Source organism: Silurus aristotelis (genome assembly GCF_946808225.1).
Source record: "Silurus aristotelis genome assembly, chromosome: 11".
NCBI classification, from domain to species: domain Eukaryota; kingdom Metazoa; phylum Chordata; class Actinopteri; order Siluriformes; family Siluridae; genus Silurus; species Silurus aristotelis.
Genome location: NC_139584.1, coordinates 23,085,285 through 23,111,993, shown reverse-complemented (window position 1 = coordinate 23,111,993; position 26,709 = coordinate 23,085,285). Strand labels below are relative to the sequence as shown.

At 38.0% G+C, this 26,709-nt stretch overlaps 2 protein-coding genes across 6 annotated transcripts in view; both read right to left on the bottom strand.

The window, feature by feature from the left end:
- Positions 1-26,709, bottom strand: part of LOC310733297 (protein bicaudal D homolog 2-like) — a 128,373-nt gene that overhangs the window by 35,785 nt on the left and 65,879 nt on the right. The gene's annotated exons all lie outside the window — the stretch shown is intronic.
- The window catches only part of fgd (faciogenital dysplasia), a 92,276-nt gene that overhangs the window by 14,187 nt on the left and 51,380 nt on the right, over positions 1-26,709 (bottom strand). For 2 of the 5 annotated variants that reach the window (XM_083554448.1, XM_083554447.1), the window contains 3 exons: positions 5,495-5,656; positions 2,179-2,359; positions 179-797 (listed from right to left, as the gene is read on the bottom strand). In XM_083554448.1, the coding sequence (XP_083410574.1) occupies positions 179-797; positions 2,179-2,359; positions 5,495-5,656 (962 nt within the window). Of the gene's footprint in view, positions 1-178; positions 798-2,178; positions 2,360-5,494; positions 5,657-6,964; positions 7,419-15,578; positions 16,042-26,709 lie in introns of those variants that run through there. The other 3 variants (XM_083554449.1, XM_083554450.1, XM_083554451.1) reach the window with 3 other exon arrangements.

The window sequence follows — 26,709 nt, the reverse complement described above, 5'->3', positions numbered from 1 at the left end:
ATCAAAACCACACCAGCTGCCTTAGGGAGCAAGACAAATGGGAAAAACAGGAAGTTGACATGAATGTTAGCAAAAGATATACTGAACACTATGCCTTATGTCCAACACTATGCCAATGGCACAAGTGCCACACTTGAATATCTAGTGTGTGTATGTATGTATACTATGTATATCTTACTTTCACTTCTAGGCTCTCTGGTTCTTCGCTGCTCCCTTCATCTAAGTCGCTATCTTCGTCCTGTGTCGAGTCCCGCTTATTGCTAGTGGTGACACAAGACACGCTCTCCGTTTCTGTGGCTATGCTGTCGTTCCTTTCTTCCTCTTCGATGGGAACCTCGTTTGGAAAAACCTCTCCTTCGGCACCACAGGACGGACTGTCTATCCCGCTGTCACGATTTGGTATCTTCCCGTTTGCCTCCGGCAGGTCGTCAACCTGAACTGCACACGGGCCGCCTATTAAAATCCCAACATCATGTCCTGTGTGAATATTGTTATGATCAGCGTCTCCATTGTTGTAGGTGTCGTTAGAATCACCTTGAGTTATGTCCAAATCCCCACTTTGGCATTCTTGGTCAAGTTTGTCTTGACTGCCCGTGTCTTTTACACAGTCTTTTTGTAAAAAGCCTAAAGCAGGCAGGTCCTTTTTAAATGCAATTTCATCCACGGAGAATGCGTTCCCAGAGTCCTTCACCTCTGAATCATTAAAGTGAGGCTGTTCTGAGATTTCAGGTGCTGGAGTCTCCATCCTCAGGTGCAACCGGAAGCCACTTTTGGGATGGACTCCCAGAATCGGGGCCCTACAAGAGAACAAACATGCATACATCATCATCTGGTATTTCTTCATTCTTTCAAAGTAAATAAAATGGTAGGATTGAAAAGCCGGTGCTATTCAGCAAGTCTTTGTTTATATGCTCTGCGTATGAATCATAGTTCAAATAAAGACTGACTTAAGCACCGTTCAATAGGAAGTAAACGAATAAAAGCTTTTGAGAACAAAGTAACCAAATCAGTCTAACCAATGGGTATCTCTAATGCCAGAAATACATGATCTATATCACTTACCTGGAAAATGCACCTTTATCTTTAGCATTCAGACTAAAGCACTAAACTGACCCCTAAGGACTATTTATGTGCCTTAATAACCTACATAATATGCCATTTGACAAGTTATTCAATATACACTACAGTACAAAAGAAAGATTGCATTACTGGCAACATTAATGGACAACTTCAGACATACAAAAAGTATGTAAGAATGTAGACTTAATAATTTGTAGTCTAAACTGCTTATTCGGAAACAAGCATTATCTTTCAGATAGTATCACTAATCACCAGCAGTATGAAAGTACTTACTGTGCAACCTACTTAAAGTTGATCTAGCTGTATCACACAGTGCAGAAATTCAAATGCAACTGAAAGACAATGCAATGCTCTGGTATTTAAGCAAAAAAGGTATATGAATTGTCTATGTTTTTGGCCAATGTATTGCATATTACATACACAATTGTACCATGATTAAGTTGTTACATTAGAGCATTAGAATGCACAGTTTCAGTGGGTTTATTTTGCAACTACAGTCATCCATTGCAGACTGCGTTACAGTGCAACATAAGCAGTAGAGCTAACTGAATGTTATGTAAGTTAAAATTACTTGCAATTGCAATGTTAGTATCGGGGACTAAATACTCATTTATATTACAAAAACACTATCAGGAACAAAGTCTTGTTGAAAACCAGCACTCTGTTACACATGCGATATAACATGGAAAAAAAAAGTACTTTTTAACCACTGTCACAACACACTTCTGTACTGTAAAACACCAAAACTCATTGTAGCTGTTTGTTCTTAGATTATAGAACAACCATAACAGACAATTAGGCAAAGTAATTAATATTTAGACTGCATGCGTTTTGTGTGTATAGCTACATATTAGAAACATTTTACTCTAAAGTGCTACCACTTTAAGACAATTTAAACAGAAGAAAGTATTTGAATTTGAGGCAAAACCAGACATTAGTAACAAGTAGCTACTACAAAAAAAAAAAAAAAACATATCTGCAGACAAAGCTGAACACACACACACACACAGTGTAGCAGGTATATTGTGCACTCCAACAATACGACATGAACATCACAAACACTGAAAAGATACACACATACAAATACTTCATCCTTACCTGGAGTTTTCAAACTTCTCAATGAGGAGACAGACACTTTTAGCAGGATCTTTCTGCTGCTTGGGTGCGAATGCTTTTGGTTTGGGCGGAGGTACTGGAAGAGGGCGACAAGGCGCTGGAGGGATTCGCTGTGGTCGCTTGTCCTCCCGCAAAGCCAGCAAATGTGTGGGTTTAGGGGGCACTAAGAGGAAAGGGATCCAAATAAAAATAAATAATCAAGGAAAAAAAAAAAAAGTCAGACACGACATTGCAGTACGACGATAAACCACTCCAAGTTACACAACATATAGCCATGTGATGAAGCCTCCATATTGTTATATCCAGATCCACCCATTATAGATCTAAACACACAACAGAAAGATGCAGACAGGCTGTTCACACAACCAAAAGCTTCCTGCTTATGGACAGGAAGTAAAAGTCAGTCAAACTGAAGTTGCACAAGAAGACACTCATCTGAACACGAACCCACAAAGTTTTATTCGGCCTTTCGGCATCAACTCAGAAGTGTCAATGCATATAGAAGCACAACATGCAAAATGTATAAAATTAGTCTGTGTGGTGTAGAACATGAGATGGTACGATATGGTGACTGTGTGCGACAGTTGGGGTTGTGTGCAGATATGTGCAGGCTTTCTGAGCGGTGTTTTTCACTTCCTTCCTCTATCTTACTACTACTGAAAAAAGACTTTAGACAAACACTCAACACTCAAGTGTTCTAAAAGCACGAGAATTAACAGGTGATGAAAGTCTTGCTTAATTTTAATTTTTTTTTTGCCAATAAATCACATAATTTATACAAATTACTTTTTTGTAGTTCTGGTCAATGTAATGCTGTGGTTCTTGTAACACAGAACCTTTATCTCAGATAGAAACTAGAAGCTGAATGCTTTTCCCCACACAGGTTAAGAAAAACATACAAAACATACTAATATACCAATGTATCTAAAAGCTCAAAGCTGTGCACTTTATACTTCCCTCGTCTCTGTTACTGATAGCAAGAACGTATATCCAATATGTCTAAAGCAAAGACATCCAGAAAAGATATATATAAAATAAAAGCTAAATATATAAAAAATAATACTATATATATAATTATAATATTTAATAAAACTAATAAATCAATTAAAATATTTATATTAGTATAATATTCATAAAACTTATAACCAATTAAATGGTTATTGCCTATGCAAACAAAGAAACATTAATTATGATATTACTAAAAATGCACCCTGACAAATGTTTAAAAACCAAATACCATCAAAATGACTAATTTGAATTTCATTCTCGTCTCACAATGCCCCCTGGTGGAATGCTCTGGAGGTTTCAGTATTATTTAAATGCTGTTTAGATACAGGAAGCCAGTCAACCAAAAAACACGTCTAAGATATTCAGATGTTTACAATAAACATAGTGAGCTTAAACAATAGGTGCAAATCCAAAAGTAACATTAAATTGAAATGAGAAAATATACATGTTATGTCATTTTTGAATAAATGAGAATGCTTAAGAAGACAAAGACAAGATTATATTTTTGAACATGGCTAGAATTTAAAGCTTGTGAAGAAAGGTACTTATTTTATTTAAATTAAAAAACCAACAATTTAAGTGTTTAAATTAAAATCGCAGTAATAATGAACATAAATTTGGACATATTATTACACCGAAAGGCTCTTTGTACACTGTTCCAGCTTGACACTGCTCTTGTGCACAAAGTGGGCTATTAGGATATGGGTTTGGAGTTGATCTTGAATGGCCTAATATAGAGCTCTGAACACCTTTGAGATAAATTGGAATGCTGACTGTATCCCAGGCCTCTTCACCTACATCACTACCTGATTTTACTAACACTCTTGATGCTGAATAAGCACAAATCTCCACAAGTACACTCCAGAATCTAGTGGAACATTCTCCCAGGAGAGTGGACGTTATTATAACAACAAATTAGGGAATGGGATGTTAAATAAAGCCTATATGAATCTTATAGTCATGCGTCCAACAAACAATTGTCCATATAATGTATTTTCTTTCCATAATGGCTTCATGCCTTACAAGTATGTAATATTGCAAGTATGTAAAATCCTCCTTTTATGGTTTCATTAATGTTCCTCCCATTTTCACTTCTTTAAATAATAGTGGTGTTTCATTATCTCGATAAAATGCTCCTCTGTGCAAAGTTTAGCTTTGAGGTGATGTATAGGAGCATTTATTTTTAAAATAGGTAACATGTTAGTTGCAGTTCCAAAGGTTCTGCATTCCTAGCACAGTTAAAAGAGTGGGTTTGATCCGTCGTGTGATATTAAGTCACACATAATGCTCCCAGATGTTACTTCTATAAAGTTTTTTTTTTTTTTGTTTCTCTGGGGTCAGACTGCTTCTTGTAAAACATAACACTAAGCATGATTGATTAGAACCAAAAACCCTTATCTGAGCTAAGGCAAAGAGGCTAAAGTACTCTTACACGCTGAAAGAACTTAGTTTATCAACAAAGGTGGGACAGGATAAGAGAAAAAAAAAGGCATACTAACAAGACACTTGCATGTATGAAAGCAAGTAAAGTCTTTATAATATAGAACATACACTATGCGGACAATACTATTGGGACGCCTGCATTTTCCAGCCTTATATGATTTTTCTCCAAACAACTTTACAGGATGTCTTAGGTTGTAATAGCATTACATTACAAGAAGACCCAAACCTTTTCCAGCATCACAATGCCCCTGTGCAGAACTTTAGCTCCATAAAGGTATGCTTTACATGCGTTTTAGTGAAATATCTTGAGTGGCCTGCTATAGAACTCTGACCTCAATCATCTGAACATGAATTGGAATGCTGACTGCACCCCAGAACCTGTCAGTACCTGATGTAACTAACATCCCTATTGCTGAATGAGCACAAATCTCCACAAATACACACTCCAGACTCTAGTGGAACATCTTCCCAGAAACATGCAGGCTACTAAGAAGAGTAATGTGAAATAAGTATATACTGTATATATACAGTGTTTGTTTTCTTGGTCAAACAAAATCTTTCTGCTGTTAATTTACCCAGGTTGTTGCAAATAAACAAATGGAACATGCATGTGTGTTTAAAAAACGATGAAAGACCAGGTGTTTCGAACCTTTGACAAGCAGTGTAATATACAATTAAAGTGTATATGATTACAACTGTGCATATATATATAACTGATTTTGCTTAAGGAGGATTGGGACAGCCCTTGGAGTGTGTTGTGAAGTAAAAGCAACACAGTGAGCATTCAACATGTCCAAGCAAACAAAGCTTTTGTCAGATACCTGGATAAATATGTATTGGGATGTACCTTGAGGTCTCTGTGATGCTGGCTTTCTCTGCGTGGCTGAGGGATCGTGGCAAGGCTTCACAATGACGTGCTTGTGACATGATCTGGAAATAGGTGAGGTTTTCTTTTCCAACACCAAATCCAATGATCCACAGGAATACTGTAAGAGCGAGGTTGCCAGATCTAGGTAGAGAGGAGAAGGAGCAGCTTAGAACCAAAACACACAATATGCTTCTTTTTCTTTACAACATACATAATAATAGAGGAAAGGCTTGAAATATAGCTAGATTAAAAGCTCTCTCAGGCAGAGAAGGACAAAGAATCAAAAATATTTTGATTCACTCATCACTTTGCCATTAAGTTTTGAATGACCAAATTTTCATTATTGCTACATATAATATTGTATTAATGTTATTATTTCCTCTCTATTAGCATTGTGTTTTTTTCTTTACATGCTGGCTATCAGCATGGTTACAGATGCCTATATTGTCAAACTATATGCATAATACTATATTATAAATGATGATAAACACCACTTTGCATGCCCTTTTTGCCCTGCATTACTGAATATTTGAGTTTATTCATCTGTGTATACACACAGACGTACATGCAGACACTCATACGTCCATCTGTCAGCTCTCCCTGATATTTACAGTGCTGTAGGCTAATATGTAATAGGTATTCCTCTTTTCCCATTAAAGAACTCATTCACTTCCCAACCCAGCACTCCCATCTGCTACAGGAATCCCACTAGCCCTTCTCTAAAAGCAGCAGTGAGAAATTTTACCAAGTCCCTAGTGGAAAGAAATCCTTTTTCAACTCCAAAGACAAACCCCTAAAGGAAAGGCAAAATTATCATAGATCAAATCTGCCACTGGGCAATTTTATTTAAAATTCATTTTCCAAAATGGGAACAGAAATTATTACTGAAAAGTTTGGTAGTAATTCAAGAAATCTCATGTAAAATAGGACAAGGCCTATTTCACATCATGACCTATTAAAACCATGTTTCTCATTTGACGGATATAAGGCAGGTCCTAACTATGTAAGGATTTCCGTATCCATTATTACAGAGAAAACTACAACTACAAGTTAAACCTATAACCACTAATTCAATTCATATTACAACTGCATGCCTTAACCAAACATATTGTAAAACAAATTCTGTATAATGGCCAGACGTTTTTCTGAAAAAACAATATAGGGGCTAAAGCTGTATATCATAAATGTTAGTATCTCTTCACAACCATACAAACATATAGCTGAAGTACATTCCTGAAATAAAAAAAAATATTAATAAATGCCATCCAAATTTGTAGATTTGTTTAATTTAGAATAAAAAATAACAAGAACATGACCTACATAATAATAAGCAATCAAATCTGCATAACACTTTTGTAAACTGTTTTAAAGAAATCAGTTGTAAACTTTCTTTCCTTCCTCTGTAAAAGAAAAGAACCCTTTGTTGGGGAAATATACAACTCAGCTCACCTACCAGTGCGCTTCGCAATTCTCAGTCTGGTCCTTGATCATCCTCGAGTTCAGAAATGAATGAATAAATAAATTAATAAATACATAAATAAATAAATAAAAGAGATGATGACAAAAGTAAACAAGATGAATGGGTTTCCTTTGCTCCTTTGTGTAATTCCGAAGCTGTTTAATGTCTAATTCCAAGTCAGTTTAATCCATTTTTCTCACTAAACACTCCCCCTGAAACTGCTTCTCCATGGAGCTGGGGTTTGGCGTGTTTGTGAAGTAACTGCACATCCAGTTCCCTCCCTCTACAAACCTGCTATTTCAGCACAACACACACACACACACAAACACACGCCCTCCTGTTGCCAGGTGAGCGTGCAAAAAAAATTCACTTAGGCTGTCACACTGCACCTGCTGTCCTAAGCAGTCAAGAAAAATGCCTGCCAAACCTGCTCTACATGCAAGATGTGTGTGTGTGTGTGTGTGTGTGTGTGTGTGTGTGTGAGAGAGAGAGAGAGAGCAAGAGAGAGAGAGAAAAAAAAAGAGAAAAAGGAGAGAACTGGCAGTAAGAACTCTAAGATGCAATGTATTAGATCTGAAGGAGTGTGTGCGTGTGTGTGTGTGTGGGGGGGTATTGTTGCAGCATGTAAAAATATCGTGAGCAAAAATTTCTAATCTCTGTGAAAATCTAATGGCATTTCTGTTACTATTAAATTTGCTGTACTATGATGGACACTTCCCTGTTTTTTTTTTTTTTTTTTTTTTTTTTTTTTTTTTTAACAGATTATTCATAGCCAATGCTATTCATTAGAAATGCTTAGAAATGTTTGGGTGCCCAAATAATGTAGTACAGAACGATAAGAAACTACCGTACATCTTTTTAAACTGAAATATACCACACACCCACTTCCCCTTGTGCTTTGTCTGTAGTTCAAATAAAAGAACGTTGCCTGCAGCAATTTGATTTATCAACTCGCCCTTCAGCAGTTTGCCCAAACGTGTTTTTGTAAGTTTGTAGTTTGTATATACTTTTTGTATATTAAGTATACAGCATCACTGCAGAGTGATGATCACTGCACACTGGCTCAAGCAGAGGGAAAGCTACTTACTGTAGGTGAGGAAAAATGTCGAATGTTGTATTTTCTCACATGAATTTTTCTTTATAGCTCTCTTTGCTTCAGCACTCTAAACTCTGGGAAAGTTACTGGCATAGAGCTTGCTCAGATGCCTTTCGCAGTAGCAGTAAATGTTAGTATATGGCTCCAATACCGACCACGTTTGACCTCCTTCCGTAACCACATAACAGACACACCATTAAATATAAAAGATTGACAAAAAGAGAAAGAACGACAGAAATAATGTAGAGACGATGTTCAATTAAATTTCCAGCAGCCCCTTAATAAAATTGGTGGTATAATCTCAAAGGCATAGGTTATTCATATGTTTTTGGGGTTTAATTAAATTATTAACTGATATTTTTTTAATAAGGCCATTTGGGGCAGAAATTGGCTAAATTAATAGAAAATAATTTTTTTTTTTTTTTTATGGAGAAAATGCTGACTAGAAGAAAAACAAGTACAGGTCTTCCAGATGAAAAGATACAGCACACACAGATGCACTTCGGCATACTTAAACCAGACCAGAGGAAGATACTGTTGTTTTTCTTTCCGCCTCTGTCGATCTACTTCTCTAAATGATTCAGTTTTTGTGTCTGTGACAGGAAAAAAAAAAAACGAGAACAAACAAAGAGTGCAAAAGTAGGCCAAGACTAAAGCCAGGTCATTGAAAATCAGGGCTATTGAATTAGTTCAGCGTGTGGGCTTGATTACAAAAAAACAATACCATGTGGGACCCAACATGTTTATTTTTGTACTAGCAAAGTGGCCAAAGTAATAGTGCATCCATCTGTTTAGCACAGACCTGTAGCATAAAACATGAGAATGGCCTGTTTAAATAAAAAGGTCCATTAAAAATGAAGGGATAAAAAGTCCACTTTGAGCATCTCCACTCACTTTTTTTTTTAGAATATGATGCTAAATTATCATAAGGTGTATATGGGTTTTACTGACGATCTTCCCCAAAGCACTGTAAACCAATTCTCAGCTCTTTTGATTGTTGGTGTACAGATTGTTCAACCCAAAATGTACCTCTAGGTGTCTGATAACGATCAGAAGCACACCTGCAAACATCTTTACATTGACCTTATTATGACACAGTTACAAAATACAAAATCTCCCAATGTTATATCTTCATGGAACTGGCTTTGTGCATAGGGGCATTGTGATGCTGGAACAGGTTTGGGCCTCCTAGTTTGAGGGAAAATAAAAATGGCACCACATCCCATACAATTGTGTGCTTCCAACTTTGTGGTAACAGTTTGGGGAAGAACCACATATGACCAAGTATTACTTGTATTGTGAAATATGTTGTATGTTAGTAAATTTGATCAGATGGAGAGGTTCTTTTAATTTCAAACAGTCACCATTCTATGGTCAGAATGTGGTCTAATACATTTCCCAGTATGAATACACAGTGTTTAGAATCTTGAACGATACAACACACTGCTCACAAGCAGAAAGAAAGTTACACCTCTACCATACTAAACGACCTGCTCTAATGTTATCTGATTACAGAGAAAAAAACTTTAGTGGATCAGTATTAATTGTATTGTTTCTACATGAAACTCACTGAAGACACCGCTCATTTAGAGGAACCAACAACCACAAACCACTTCTGCATATGCATACAGTCACCTGCAAAGACACAAACTCAAGCTTCCATGAATATATTCGTCATTTGATGGTCAGTTTCATATTAATATTTAACAATTTTTCAAACACACTCTAACTACACACACTAACCACATAGTGCAACTACATAACCAAAGTAAACAAGGTGATTACTCTCCAGAAGACACACTTATATGCACATAGACAAAAATACACATATATGACTACCTTATTAAAGAGGTAATCTACGGCTAGATGTGCAGTACAGAATTATATTGCAAATCTACGGCTAGATGTGCAGTACAGAATTATAATTGCAAATTGGCAAATAACTTCCCAGCAGAGTGCAATCAAATTATACCCTGGTAACTTACCAGCACTGAGATGATTAAGCTGTCATTGATGTTTGCAGTGCAAAACTGTCTGCATGGATAAAAATAACAGTGAATTCTTAGTAGTTATTTTATATATGGGTCATTAGAATGTAGAATTTGTTTAACACTGCATGGTGGACATTTTATTAGATCTTGACCATAAGTTGAATGTTGTTTAAAAACTACAACAAAACTGTGGGGGTACATATTTGCTTGGATACAAATGCGGAAATTATTCTGGGTAAAAACATTTTGGATATAGTAAATATTTACACATAACTATATTTGGAGTGAAGGTATGAAGCCTGAAGAACCACCAATGTGAAGCACATTAAAATCATGTAACGCACGGAGAGTATCCCGCTTGTACAATTATCATTAGCCAGTATTAAGTTAAACTTCTAATGTGATACAAAAGATAAATAAAATAATAGATTTAGTATAGAAATTTAATATATTCATCTAAAGTTCGGCCTGCTCTAAATCATACACAGAATACACATAACGCAACCTAATAACATCTATTTGAATTTTAACAAATAGTTGGGGAGGGACTGAGAAAGAGAACGTGTGTGTGCATATGTGTGTATATACACGTGTGTGTCTGTGCCGTGTCTTGAGTCAATTCAATGTTTTGTTTGCATTATATTTCTCGTTTTATTGTTATCTTCTCCAGTTTGTCAAATTCATCTTGGCTTTATGCAAATTACCATATTTACCATATAATTTAAAGGACAAGCAAAAATAGGCTTGTGAAATTAATGAAACTTGTAAAATCCAACATGGATGTTACTAGTTTTACACATTTGATGAATAAATGTCCCTCTTATGATTCATACAAAGAATAATAGTGTTTTAATAGTGCGCTGTATAGAAAGACAGATCGGAGGGGGGAAAAGGAGCAAAATAGAAAGAGCAGTAGGAAAGAAGTGAACTAAGAGGAAGAAGTGGAGACTGTGGACTATTATCTCCACAGGGAAGAGAGATGGAGAGGAAGAAAGAAGCAGTCAGCTGCAAATGTGCCACTTGATAATTAGCACAGCACACTGCGGCCTGAGAGAAAAATCCCCAGGCAACCTTTACCCAAACTGGCATTTCTGCTGCTGCTCCTCCCCTGTATTTGTGTGTGTGTGTGTGTGTGTGTGTGTGTGTGTGTGTGTGTGTGTGTGTGTGTGTGTGTGTGTTTAGATGGAAAATGACCTGCAACCCACCCAGCTCATCCTGCTATCATCAGAAATACTGATACATCAGCTGACAGGCTCATGTGTCTGTATACACACAGGCAGTAAACCCATTAGTCCGAACCTGCAACTCCCTAGAAACTCCTTAAAATCGGAAACAGGTCAGCAGAGCAGAGAAGAGAGGGACGCCAAGGCTTCCTAACTACCTTGTCCAAAAGAAAATGTCCTCTAACCCTGCTGACGCAGTAGGTGTGCATGCGCTCGCCTGTGTGTGTGTGTTTATATGATTCTAAGAGGCCATGTCCTGAGGTGTGTCTCGGGTCTGCCTTTTTAATGAAAGCTTTACTGGCCCACTGGAGTCCTAAATGATTAGAAAGAACATGTCTGGCTAACACACACACACGCACACACACACAAACAGGACATTGTGGATCTTCCCATACTTGTTCTTTCAAATGACAATTTAGACTGTAACTGTGACTAATGCTGCCTTTATCTTAAAGTCACGTGGGCTGTCCTGAGAACTTTCTAATGTGTCTTTGAATTAAACAGTAGCTTGACAAATGCTATTATTAAAATTGTATTTGTCACATACAAAAAGATTTACAATGTGAACCCTGTCAAAGAAATGAAACTAAAATATTATACATCATTTATTTATTGAGAAAAATGATCCAATGATCCTGTGCATGGCAAAAATATACTGTATGCTTTTAGTATCTGGTGTGACCCCATTGTGCACATCAATGTTTCTGGTAAGTGTTTTAGCCCATTCCTCAGTATAGAACAGCTATAACCATGTTGGCAGGTTTCCTTAAATGAACTTCTTGCTTCAGGTCCTTCCACAAAATTTGTATTGGTTTATGTTCAGGATTTGGACTTGGCTATTAAAAAAACATTAACTTTAACCATTAACATTAACCATTCTTTGGTAGAACAATGTGTGTTTGGATTTGTTGTCTGGCTGCATGACCCATTTTCTTTTGAAAACAGATATTGAGATATTTTCCTTTATAATTTGCTTGAATAATTTTGAATTCATTGTTTTATTAATGATAGCAAGTAATCCTGACCCGAATGCAGCAAAACAGGACCAAACCATGATACTACCACCACCATGTTTCACAGATGGGATAAAAGTCCTTATACTGAAATATAGTGTTTTAACTTCCTCCACACATTTAAACCAAAAAGCTCTATTAATGGTGCTTGTCCACATAATAATTGACAAAGTTAGGATTGGCAGCAATATAATTTTTGTAGAGTAGTTTTGTAGAGTAGCTTTCTCCTTACAACTCCACCATGCACACCAAGATGTTTTTGTGATGGTGCACTCATAAAGATTAACATTAGCCTACATAAGAGAGGCCTTTAGTCGGTAAGAAGTTACCCAGGGTTCCTTTGTGACCTTGCAGACTATTGCACCTATAGTTTTTTTGAGTGATCTTTCTTGGTTGACCACTCCTGGGGAGGGTAGCAATGGTCGTATATTTGCACTATTCTGACACAATCTGTCCCAGTGTGGATTTGTGGAGTCCAAACTGTTTATAGATGGTTTTGGAACCTTTTACCGCTTGATGACAACAACATTTTTGAAGGTCCTCATAAATCTCCTTTGTTTATACCATATTATACTTTCCAGCCACATGTTGTGAAGATGACACTTGCATAGATCATGGTCCTTTAAATACGGCAGGACACTCACTGACACTTGATTGTGATCCCATTGTTTGAAAACAGATGGACTAAGTTTACTTTCAAATTAATTGCTAATCCTAAAGGTTCGCATACTTTTTTAATGTGCAGATATTTTATATTGGATCATTTTTCTCAATAAATTAATATATTTGCCGCATTTGTTTGACTGGGACTTATGTCCTGCTCAATTTAACTAACGTACATCAAGAACAAGTCTAAGATGAAATAGATCTCGTCATGGAGGTCAGACAGGAGACAGATTTCTTTCCAAACATTTTGAATAAAATGTAAAAAAAAAAATGAAGTATCTTTTTTAAAGATACAAAAGATACAACCATCTCTTTAGCTGGAAAGGTGACTCAGAAGCAGGGTGTATGCCCCAAAACAGATCTGGATTGTAAAGTGTTGTGTCAGAAATGACTCAGATCTGAAATGGCACTTTTGCCAAGCAGTAATAGCTGGAAACATGTGGAGTGGAGGCAGACACTAACGATAAATAATTGTGCCCAGCCCATCTGGGCCTGATAAAACACAGACACTATGCAAGGCCAGGCTGCGGCAGCCCGTTCAAAATATACACCCAAATTAACGTTGGTTTCTAGTAGAAGCAACACTTTAGAAAATGTGAAATATGGCTTCTTTTATAAATGAAGGAATTATTAACTGTGGGCAAAAAATTATGTAAAGTAAAGCAGAAGCCACAAAGAACATCAACAAACGTGACACACACACACACCATGATGACACACACACCATTTATACATTTTTTAAACACACACACACGCACACACAAAATTATTCAATTTAACTCCTCTCCAGGCAATACTGTTTCAATTATTTCTGTTACCCAGTAGGAATTTCCTCTTTATCTTTCTCTCCCCCTCCATCTCTCTGTCTCTCTGTCTCTCTGTCTCTCTCTCTCTCTCTCTCTCTCTCTCTCTCACACACACACACACACACACACACACACACACACTCACAAACACACAAAAGTTACAAGTATGAGTTCTGTAAAGCTATTAAGTACTTACAAGTATCAGTACTGTAAAAAAAAAAAAAGCTGAATTTTTTAAATGAAGCTCACTGTGTGTGTGTGTGTGTGTGTGTGTGTGCGCGTGCGTGTCTGCAGAGTGTCCTTAGCCCAACAGTAGCTATTATATACACATGCACACAGCAATTTCTAATAACTATAATGAATGCTTGACCAGTTAAAGCTCTCTCTCTCTCTCAAATGGTGTTTTCAAGTTCTGAAGAAAATATGCCATGTCTGTGTGTCTGTTAAGATCAAATGGTTACTGTTAAAATTAAGCATCAAAGAACATTGTATTTCTTTTTATGTTGCAAAGCCACGTGTGCTGTCATGGTTCTGTGTGTGTGTGTGTGTGTGTGTGTGTGTGTATAAAAGAGTGAAAGATCAAAGAGAGAGGCCCAGCAGGTTACAGGGTGGTTTATGCAGTCACATAGGCACATTACCTTCTGACCAATTATATGTATCTCTATTCTAACACACACACACACACACTTTCCCTCATGTGAACCTCATATGGGTATAATTAGTCATGCAGTTAATAAGTGCTATTCTACCCTAACCCTAACCCTAACCCAGCCAGTACATATAAAGTACATGACCATTTAGCTGCAGTTTTATTAAAATAAGCAGTTTTCCTCATGGAGACCAACCAAATGTAAACACACACACACACACACACACACACACACACACAAAGAACCATGACAGTGCCTGGTATTTGAAGGGGAAAGTTCAGACCCCAGACTGAGTAAGCATAGGGGTGATTGTTACCATGACAACTATGCTCTACCCATTCAACAACCATGTTCTACCCGTTCCTCTCCCAGACTAAAGCTGTTACAACCTTTATTAGCACACAAACACACACACAGGCCACTAACAGACAAGATACTTAGAACGATGTGAAATGATCTATGTTCTGCACACACGAGTCACAATCTTTAGTTTGTCTGAATTTAAGACGGACACAGATTAGCTTGAAAGATACGGACGAGCAAAACATCATGCAGCTGGTGCTGGGTTGACATGGAAACGGCTGGCTGTGAAGCGGCACTCACACTGGTTGAGCCGTATAGCTAGTATTGTGTCACTACGGAATAAAACTAGATCACGTCTGAAACCACATTCCACAGCAGCACAAGAAAAACACGTGTACAGGGTGATAGTGTCCGTTATTTTCAGGTAAAATCTGACAAACAGTCTGCATGCAGACACGTGGGGAATATAAGCTTGATTTGTTTGCACCTTACATCCAACTGATAAAGAGCACTGTGTAAATGAAATACTTTAGACAGAATCACGGGTCACACCCTGGTGCAGGTGTCTGATTATCTGGAGACTTGTAATCCAGTTTAAATGACAAAACCTGATACACTGTGTGTGTGTGTGTGTGTGTGTGTGTGTGTGTGTGTGTGTGTGTTATAAGAAACAAAAATGTCCTTGTCAGGAGTTCAGTTATGGTTAGAAGAAAGTTCATTAACTGGAACGTGAGAGTAGTCACTATGAACCCTTGATCTGGCCATTCTAATACATACAAAAGAAAACACACACACACACACACACACACACACACACACCCTCTATATAGTAACAGGCAGTAGCACAAAAACTCACCAGCTAAGGTCTGTTTTTCATCTGCCACCTGCTTCCTTTTTCCACGAGAATTCACCCTCGTTCCGGGAGCACAAACACACACACACACACACACACACACACACACACACACACACACACACACACACACACACACACACACACACACACACACACACACACACACAACCACCCCAGCTCTCTCACAAACAAACACTGGCTTTCTCTTTTACACAGTCTGATCCAATCTGTAAAACTTATAGATGATCACCCAGGACAAACAGACATGCACACGCTCATACAACTTACTCCACACTCACACTCTCTTCCTCCATCCTGACTCCTTCACTCCTCCCCTCTTCCCCTTTCCTCCGCCTGCCCCCTATATGAACAATTGGTCCAGCCCCAAACCCCCCCTCTCCCATTCTAATCTTTTCAAGAGGTCCTACAATGCCATGAAGGTGTCTCCATAGCAACTAATGACAGTGAGGAAAAGGAGGGAGAGAATGAGAAAGGGTGTGAAGCAAGAGAGAGTGACTGATGGATGGAATGAGGGAGAGAACATTTCTTTATCAGAAATAAAGTTTTGCTGATGAGGAGAAAAAAGCTTTGAGGAATCACCTGTTTATGAACATCAGCTTGTGTTTTCACATTCTCCTCTCACTTGTTTGGTGTGCATGCGTGCTGTGTGTGTGTGTGTGTGTGTGTGTGTGTGTGCGCGCACGCACATGTAAGCCTTTGTGTAAGTGAAAGAAAGATATTGTCGTCCCTGAAACCCCACATATCCTACTGTGACACTGAGAGCTTTTTATTTTTAACAAGCACATACAATTAGATCTACTTTTATTCTTTCCTGTCTTCTTCCTCCCATCCTCCATCGCTGAGATTGACGGGTGACGTCGCCGAGTCCACAAGCGCCCGCCTTTACAACTGAACCGATCTGAATGCCATGGTAACGATGCAAGCCAATCGGAAACATTCACATTCTGAAGTGAGATTTATTTAGGAAATGAGGAGGGGAGAGGGGTAAGAAAAGGAAGCGAAAAGTGTACATGGGAAGCTGTGGGTGTGGGTTTAGTGGCGTGTTTGATTTAAATAGAAAGTTGCATTTGGGAAATAGGATTTGATCCGTCTCTGTGTGTCCTTGTATTTGGGTAGATGTGTGTATAGACTGAACATTCAAATGACCCTGTATGTATGTACTGTATATATACACAAGTGTGTGTATGTCTGAAAATTGCTGTAAGGCTCCATTGCTACATGAGCCACAAAAGACTTGTATAACATGTGGTCCACAGAGCTGGCCAACCGTTACAAATGTGATTATAGTTCTAACACAATGATCAGCATGGCTAAAATGAGAGCGGGGGCCTGAATTGTACTCCAATAATCAGCTGCTCACAAAACATAGTTTATGTTTTCCATCTGTAACCTACATACAGTGTATCACACTCAACACTCAATACAGCAAGTGGGCAGGATTGCTGGCTAAAATAAGTATGAATAACTAGAAATTCTATTTAGATTAAGTTATATTCACTTCAGATCAAATAATGGTACAATTCTAATCCTTATTTCAGATCAGTGCTCCTGCAGAACCCCAAGAGAACCTAAACCACTGAGTGACCGCTGCTCAATTGGGAATAAGACTATAAAGACAGAAAAGCCAGTGACTCTTTGTACAATAATGCTCATAAAACAGCACTAAAATGTGTCTTTAGAAGCTTTTTTTAAACGTGATGATGCACACTGATTGGCTTCCACATTACTTGCTGGTGTGAAACTGAGGGGACTGCATCAATTACTGTCATTTATCAATGGTCTGCCATGATGGATTTTTAAATATTATATAATTAAATCTTCCAACTTCCCATTCAAAGCATCAATCATGTGACAAGTAAAAACGCTGAAAAAGGCACCAATTGAATGAAGGTCAGGGTGATAAAGGCTTAGTCTACTGGAGATATCGTGACCTTCACGCTTACTGTGTGGTATGAAGTAAAGCATACGGATCCGCAAACACATAGAATTACAAACATTTGACCCTAAACCAAGTTCAGACAATGTTTTTGGTTTCACAAAGAGGAAGCCTCTAAGTTAAATCACCAAAAGTGGTCTCTAAAGGCCTATAAACAATTAAATAAAGAAACAAATGGCCGTCATGGTGATGCATCCTAGTGTGCGTGGCTTGGCGAGGGCTCAGAGCAGCCGGATGGTGTCGGAAAGAAGGACGCTTGGCTGCTGTCATCGAAAACCTGCCAACATTCCGTAGCACGCTAAACCGACTCCAAACCTCGACAATCGGATCAAAGCCAGATAAAGCTTTTCCCGCTTTGCTACAATTACAAATTAGAAACTTACTGGTAGTTGTATGCTATACCATAGTATAATGCTAATGGAAATATAAGATTAATATCATAATATAATAAATCAAAATAAATCCGAATATTATTCTTGAAATTTCTTAAACACTGTAGTTTTCATTTTATAAACATTATTTCATATTTGACAATTCATAATTGATTTATTTTTTTTTTAATCCCCCCCCACAAAACTTAAACCGTTGTTATTTCAAAAGTAGAAGTATAATATATATTGTATATTGTATTTTGTAAAAAATGATGACCTTATAACAAACAATATATTCAAATATTAGCAAATTCCAATGTGGAATTTCCATTCATCCTCTAAACCAGAATTTCACAGAGCCAGATACATACGGTGGTTATATTCATATCCTGATTACTCATATGTAGCCTCTTTAGTGGCAGAACTGTTTGCAATCATTTAGCAATAAAAACACACCCCACCCATGTCTGTTCGTATCCGTATTTTGTTTTCCCATTAGGATTGACACACCACCAACACATAAAAACTAATGAAAAAAAAAATGACTTACAAATTTGATATTAAATATTTACATCAAATGTATTTATAGTTATTGACCAGTCTATTTTCTGAATGCAGTCTATTTGACACACACACAGAGTTTGTGCAGCATATTAGATTTCTACTCAGGCACTCATTCAAAAGAAAACCTCAAATTCAGAGGAGGGTGTTTAAAATAGTCATTAATATTTCATGGAGGTGTGATGCCTTTGATTCATTATTAATCCAAATGCTGACCTGATTACGAGGCATTCGGTGTATTTCATTAGCATAATATACATACGTGTATGGAAGTGTCTTATCTAGTAGCATTATCAGATAGTCTGTTGGATGTTAAACACGGGTGTTAATGTTTTGTTGGGTTGGTTTACAAATCAATAAGTCTGATGATTGTGTATGTGTGTTTGGGGTTTTTGGGTATAACTGTACGATGCTTGTTAATCGCAACAATGACCAAATCTGGACACTTTTCTAGAAGGATGCAGCCCAAACAAACCAAACGTGAAGTCATAGCTAAGTGGCATAACAGACCAGTAACCAGTGATTACAATAATAATACTGTATTAATATATAATGGATGAAATGACAGGGTCAGCGTGTGTAAACTAAAGACGAGATTACAATAATACTGTTGCTGGTGCCGACCTCTAATTCTACCAATCAGCTACATGCTAAACTAATCTACAGATTTAGTCTGGGAATGTTTAACCAAATTTCATGATCTGTAAACAGATGTGTAACTAATTGCATGGAAGAAAATCCCTGCTGCCTTCCTTACTATCGCATGGTGTTTGTACAAGTCTTAGGATGGAGAAGTTTGAGAGAAAAGCTTTGAATAGTGGGTGTGGGTCTCAAGGGAGGTGGTGGACTCCTTTGGTGGCTGAATCTGCCAGAACCGATAGTGATTTTGAAACATGACACGGTAAATCAATATCTTTGAAACATTAAGCAGACTGGGTCACTTGATCACCTATAGTCAAAGAGCCTGGCTAATTTGACCCTGGCACTTACATCACCATTTTCATTTTTTTGCATTGAAAATAGAGGCCTTGCATTAAGAACAAATATGCACTTCAGGCCATTTAGACATTTTACAATATTATACATTTTTATATAGTTTATATTTAAGTACAGCCTGTACATAACAGCATTAATAATCAAACAGTGAAGTGGACAAAAGAAATTGTACGATTTTCAACAATATAAAACGGAACACAATGTAGCTGAATTCTCTTATAAAAAAATCAATGATGGTGCGATTGGAACAGAGGAGTAGAGAACTGCTTAGTATTTCTCAGTTTCAAGATTTGTCAGTTGTGTTTGTGTGTGTGTGTGCTGGTCATCTGCTGAGCTGTGGGGTTTTTTCTTTCAGCTGACAGCGACCCAGATGGTCAGTAATTACACACAGAACTGTGAGATTAAATGGAAAAGAAACTAAAAGAAAGAAAGGGAGAGTACATTCAGTACATTGAGGATGATTAAAAGGATTGTGGGTTAAAAAAAAAATTATTATTATTATTATTTTTTTTTAAAGAGGGTTTCAGTCTCTTTTGTAACATCTTATAACCTGTGATTTTAGTCACATGCGGGACATTTGACATGCGCAAAGAAAAGAGAAAAGGCAAAAAAGTCAATAGACACAAACACACATTTTTACAGATCCTGTATGGTCATGTTTACTCAGATATTGAAAGAGTAGTCATGGAAACCTAACATAACATGTTCTGTGTCGTACTTGTATAAGGCAAACCTGCTTACCAACACACACACCCAAGGCTGACTGTATGACCAAAGATTCGCACGTTACCTCACAGGTAAAAAATCCATTCGCCAAGTTTTCATATACAGAAGCAAATTCATGATTTAAGCAGCAAATACTAAGTGAGTGAATGATTATTTATAGATAAATGTTTATCGGAATAGAATTAAAGTTAAGACTTCCTGTATTTAAATCCCAGCTTTTAGTTAAAAGCTCTGTGTATATTCATTGACTACAAGTTGTGCTCTCTCTCTCTCTCTCTCTCTCTCTCTCTCTCTCTCTCTCAATTGCATTAATTGACTGGATTATGAGCTCATAAAATGAGCCTATTTGTTGCCATATCTTTGGATACACCTCTACACAACAACTGACAATTTTCAAAAATCATTAAGTCCATGTTCATTTTAGGTCTCTTTCTATTTTATTAGCAATGTCGCCACCTAGTGGCTGCAAAGTGTTTGTGCAAGTTGGTTGCTGAATAAATAACTATTAATAAATAAAAAACATTATTGTATAGATTATTTTTAGTGCATCAGGGCTTTGGTTGGCTTTTCACTTGTATGATTAATTATAAATAAAATTCATATTCAGGATACCCCTGCCCCCAAAAACAAAAAAAAAACCTAAAAAAAACCACACCAATTTGTTTCCTCTTACTATCTGTTGTATTCTCCATCTCCTGCATCATATTGGGCACTTTAAAAGGTCTCAAGCCCATCCCCTTTTTACAGAAGAACCTCATGCTCTGCTCTCAGGCTTTCCACAGGAAGTATGTGGCTGCAGAAAAAGAAGTAAGCATGAGTGAGAGACAAGGAGGATTTGATAATAAAAGAAAAGAAGGACAAAGCCTGCAGTGTTTCGGGTGTCGCCCTGCAGTGTTTCGGGTGTTGGCCAGCAGAGAACCACAAAGGCGGCGAAGCAAGAGAATACACATGGGGTTGCCAAAAAGACCCTTCATCAAACCCAGCATGAGAGAGACAAAAAAGTGCTTCAAAGAGCTTGGCAATGAAATTTGTCATCAGGAATTTTTAATGCTGTATCATTGTTTAGGTCATTAAAGTTCAGTTTTCTGTTTGATGTAATATTTAGACATGTGTACTGTAAAACCGAATAATACTTTGTTTTCCTCCAGCTATTTTCTCTGTGTGTATCCACAAAGTCCTGCAGAGGAGTTTAAGGAGTGACTGGCTACCCGAGCGACTCAAAGAATGTTCATATAATTATATATATATACAGTGAGGAAAAAAAGTATTTGAACACCCTGCTATTTTGCAAGTTCACCCATTTAGAAATCATGGAGGGGTCTGAAATTGTCATCGTAGGTGCATGTCCACTGTGAGAGACATAATCTAAAAAAATAAATTCAGAAATCACAATATATGATTTTTTAAATATTTATTTGTATGATACAGCTGCAAATAAGTATTTGAACACCTGAGAAAGTCAATGTTAATATTTGGTACAGTAGCCTTTGTTTGCAATTACAGAGGTCAAACGTTTCTTGTAGTTTTTCACCAGGTTTGCACACACTGCAGGAGGGATTTTGGCCCACTCCTCCACACAGATCTTCTCTAGATCAGTCAGGTTTCTGGCCTGTCGCTGAGAAACACGGAGTTTGGTTCATTGTCATGTTGGAAGACCCAGCCTCGACCCATCTTCAATGTTTTAACTGAGGGAAGGAGGTTGTTCCCAAAAATCTCGCAATACGTGGCCCCGGTCATCCTCTCCTTAATACAGTGCAGTCGCCCTGTCCCATGTGCAGAAAAACACCCCCAAAGCATAATGCTACCACCCCCATGCTTCACAGTAGGAATGGTGTTCTTGGGATGGTACTCACCATTCTTCTTCTTCCAAACACGTTTAGTGGAATTATGACCCAAAAGTTCTATTTTGATCTCATCTGACCACATGACTTTCTCCCATGACTCCTCTGGATCATCCAAATGGTCATTGGCAAACTTAAGACGTGCCTGGACATGTGCTGGTTTAAGCAGGGGAACCTTCCGTGCCATGCATGATTTCAAACCATGACGTCTTAGTGTATTACCAACAGTAACCTTGGAAACGGTGGTCCCAGCTCTTTTCAGGTCATTGACCAGCTCCTCCCGTGTAGTTCTGGGCTGATTTCTCACCTTCCTTAGGATCATTGAGACCCCACGAGGTGAGATCTTGCATGGAGCCCCAGTCCGAGGGAGATTGACAGTCATGTTCAGCTTCTTCCATTTTCTAATGATTGCTCCAACAGTGGACCTTTTTTCACCAAGCTGCTTGGCAATTTCCCCGTAGCCCTTTCCAGCCTTGTGGAGGTGTACAATTTTGTCTCTAGTGTCTTTGGACAGTTCTTTGGTATTGGCCATGTTAGTAGTTGGATTCTTACTGATTGTATGGGGTGGACAGGTGTCTTTATGCAGCTAACGGCCTCAAACAGGTGCATCTAATTTAGGATAATAAATGTAGTGGAGGTGGACATTTTAAAGGCAGACTAACAGGTCTTTGAGGGTCAGAATTCTAGCTGATAGACAGGTGTTCAAATACTTATTTGCAGCTGTATCATACAAATAAATAGTTTAAAAACAATATATTGTGATTTCTGGATTTTTTTTTTAGATTATGTCTCTCATAGTGGACATGCACCTACGATGACAATTTCAGACCCCTCCATGATTTCTAAGTGGGAGAACTTGCAAAATAGCAGGGTGTTCAAATACTTATTTTCCTCACTGTATATACACACACACAAATATAAAAATTTACCTTATGTAATTTAAATATCCGATTAAAATTAGTAATATAAAGTCTAACTAGTCATACATTTTTTCAGTTTGCTAATGTGTCCAGCATGTCGCTACCCACTACCTAGCTAGTTAAGACTTCAATATTAGACTGCAAAACCTACAAAGAATTCCCCAGAGGGTCTGTTAGAACAATTCACATCAGATCAAGTCATTGTAAATCTGTGATAAAATTGCAGAGATGTCAAATAAAGCTAGCAGAGCTGAAGTCTCACTAAGATCTTTAGTTGAGATTGTCATTTCAGCTCATCTTAAAACTGTCAATTACCTCATTAACCACACTCTTTTAAATACAATCATATTAAATTCATTAATTGCAAAAACACACATTAGGGGAGAAATTAAAATTTTAAAAAATGGCAAAAAATACATATATCCCAAAAATAATTTCAATAATAGTTGTCTTGTTTTTCATTCACAAACAGTAATGTCTGGGATAAAAAAAAAAAAAAAACAACAACAACCCTAAAACAGAAAAATACGCAAAAGACTTGAAGCTAGCCCAAGACACTTGGACAAATGTATGTTTTTTCCTGTTTTGTGTACATTCTAAAAAGAACCTGGCAACCCTGCTCATAGAATAAATATGATTAACACATTGGAAATTGGATGATGTCATATTTTTTGTTGTTTGTTTTTTTCAAGTCAGCGGTTAGTTCCTGTGGCCTAAACAATACCCTGTCTTCCTTAACTCCAAAATAAAATCATATCTGTACCACATTTCACTACAAACAACAGAAATGCTTTTATATATATATATATATATATATATATATATATATATATATATATATATATATATATATATATATATATTTATATATATATATATATATATATATATATATATATATATATATATATATATATATATATATATATATATATATATATATATATAGTGACCACAGTATCTCTAATGGCTATATGGTTTATTCATTGTTCAGCAACTGATTTCCATAATTATTAGAAGAAAATCTCCATGGAATCTACTGATGCAGGACACCAACACCAGTCCACTAATCTTAACGATCTTGAAGATGAACAAACCAAAACAAATTCTGTCAAAAAAAATTATAAAGTTACGTATTGCCAATGGTGCTCAATAGATCCTTGATTTGGGAAATGCATTGTTGTTTGTAGACATTGTTATCTGACTTATCTAATCACATTAGATAGATTTGCTAGAAAAAGGTTGCTAAAACATTCAACAGACATCAGGAATTAAAGTATATTAAAATACACACAGACACATAAAAATCTAAATAATTTAATGTTAGTTAACACCAAAAGATGGAAAATCTCGGTGGCATTCTACAGGTCCCAAAAATCTACTAACTGCAGTGGTTATTCATGTGTAAATGAGGGAAAAATAAGGAGAACTTCTTCTTCTTCTTCTTTCGGCTGCTCCCATTAGGGGTCGCCACAGCGGATCATCTGTCTCCATACCACCCTGTCCTCTACATCTGCCTCTTTTACACCAACTACCTACATGTCTTCCCTCACCACATCCATAAACCTCCTCCTTGGCCTTCCTCTTTTCCTCCTACCTGGTGGCTCCATCCTCAGCATTCTTCTACCAATATAATTCATGTCCCTCCTCTGCACATGTCCAAACCATCTCAATCTCGCCTCCCTCACCTTGTCACCAAAACATCCTACATGTGCTGTCCCTCTAATAAACTCATTTCTAATCTTATCCATCGTCGTCACTCCCAACAAAAACCTTAACATCTTCAGCTCTGCTACCTCCAGCTCCATCTCCTGTCTTTTACTCAATGCCACTGTCTCTAATCCATACAACATCGCAGGTCTCACCACAGACCTATAAACTTTCCCTTTCATTTTTGCAGATACCCAACTATCACAAATCACTCCTGTCACTCTTCTCCACCCACTCCACCCTGCCTGCACTCTTTTCTTCACTTCTCTAACACACTCACCATTACTTTGCACTGTTGACCCCAGGTACCTGAATTCCTCCACCTTCTCCAGCTCTTCTCCCTGCAACCGCATCACTCCACTGCCCTCCCTCTCATTCACACACATGTATTCTGTCTTACTCCTACTGAATTTCATTCCCCTTCTCTCCAGCGCATATCTCCACCTCTCCAGGCTCTTCTCAACCTGCTCCCTACTCTCACAACAATTCACAATATCATCCGCAAACATCATAGTTCAGGGAGACTCCTGTCTGACCTCGTCCGTCAACCTGTCCATCACCACTGCAAACAGGAAAGGGCTCAGGGCCGATCCTTGATGCAGTCCAACCTTCACCCTAAAACCAGTCTGTCGTTCCTACTGCACACATCACTGCCGTCACACTGTCCTCATACATGTCCTGCACCACCCTCACATACTTCTCTGACACAACTGACTTCCTCATACAATACCACAACTCCTCTCTTGGCACCCTGTCGTACGCTTTCTCTAAATCCACAAATACACAATGCAATTCCTTCTGTCCTTCTCTATACTTCTCCATCAACATTCTTAAAGCAAATAAGGCATCTGTGGTGCTCTTCCTCGGCATGAAACCATACTGTTGTTCACAGATGGTCACCTCTTCTCTCAGCCTGGCTTCCACTACTCTTTCCCATAACTTCATGGTGTGACTGATCAACTTAATTCCCCTGTAGTTACTGCAAGACTGCACATCTCCTTTATGCTTAAAGATCGGTACCAGCACACTTCTTCTCCATTCCTCAGGCATCTTCTCACTTTCCAAAATCCTGTTAAACAATCTGGTCAAAAACTCCACTGCCATCTCTCCTAAACATCTCCACGCTTCTACCGGTATGTCATCTGGTCCAACCGACTTTCCACTCTTCATCCTCTTAACCGCTGCTCTCACTTCCTCCTTACTAATCCTATCCACTTCCTGCTTCACCAACTCCATATCATCCAACCTTCTCTCTCTCTCTGATTTTCCTCATTCATCAGCCACGTCTCCTTGTCTTGCTTTCTATTTCCAGATGTTACACCAAGTACTTTTCTAGCTGCCTCCCTCATCACTCCTGCAGTAGTTGCCCAATCATCCAACACCTCCTTAACACCACTGAGCCTCTGTCTGACCTCTTCCCTGAACCTCACACTACACTCTTCCTCCTTCAGTTTCCACCATCTTATTCTTCTTTCAGTCCTCACTCTTCGCCTCCAAAACCATCCTACAGATCAACATCCGATGCTGTCTAGCTACACTGTCCCCTGCCAACACCTTACAGTCTCCAATCTCCTTTAGGTTGCATCTCCTGCATAGCACATAGTCCTGTGTGCACCTTCCTCCACTCTTATACGTCACCCTATGATACTCCTTCTTCTTAAAATAAGTGTTCACCACTGCCATTTCCATCCTTTTAGCAAAATCCACCACCATCTGCCCTTCCACATTCCTCTCCTTAAAACCATACCTACCCATCACCTCCTCATCACCTCTGTTCCCTTCACCTACATGCCCATTAAAGTCTGCCCCAATCACCAATCGTTCTTTCCTAGGTACACCATCTACCACTTCATCTAATTCAGTCCAGAATCTTTCCTTCTCCTCCATCTCACAGCCAACTTGGGGAGCATAGGCACTGATGACATTTATCATCATCCCTTCAACTTCCACCTTCACGATCATCACCCTATCAGAAACTCTCTTCACCTCCACTACACTCTTACTGTACTCTTCCTTCAGAATCACCCCTACACCATTTCTCTTTCCATC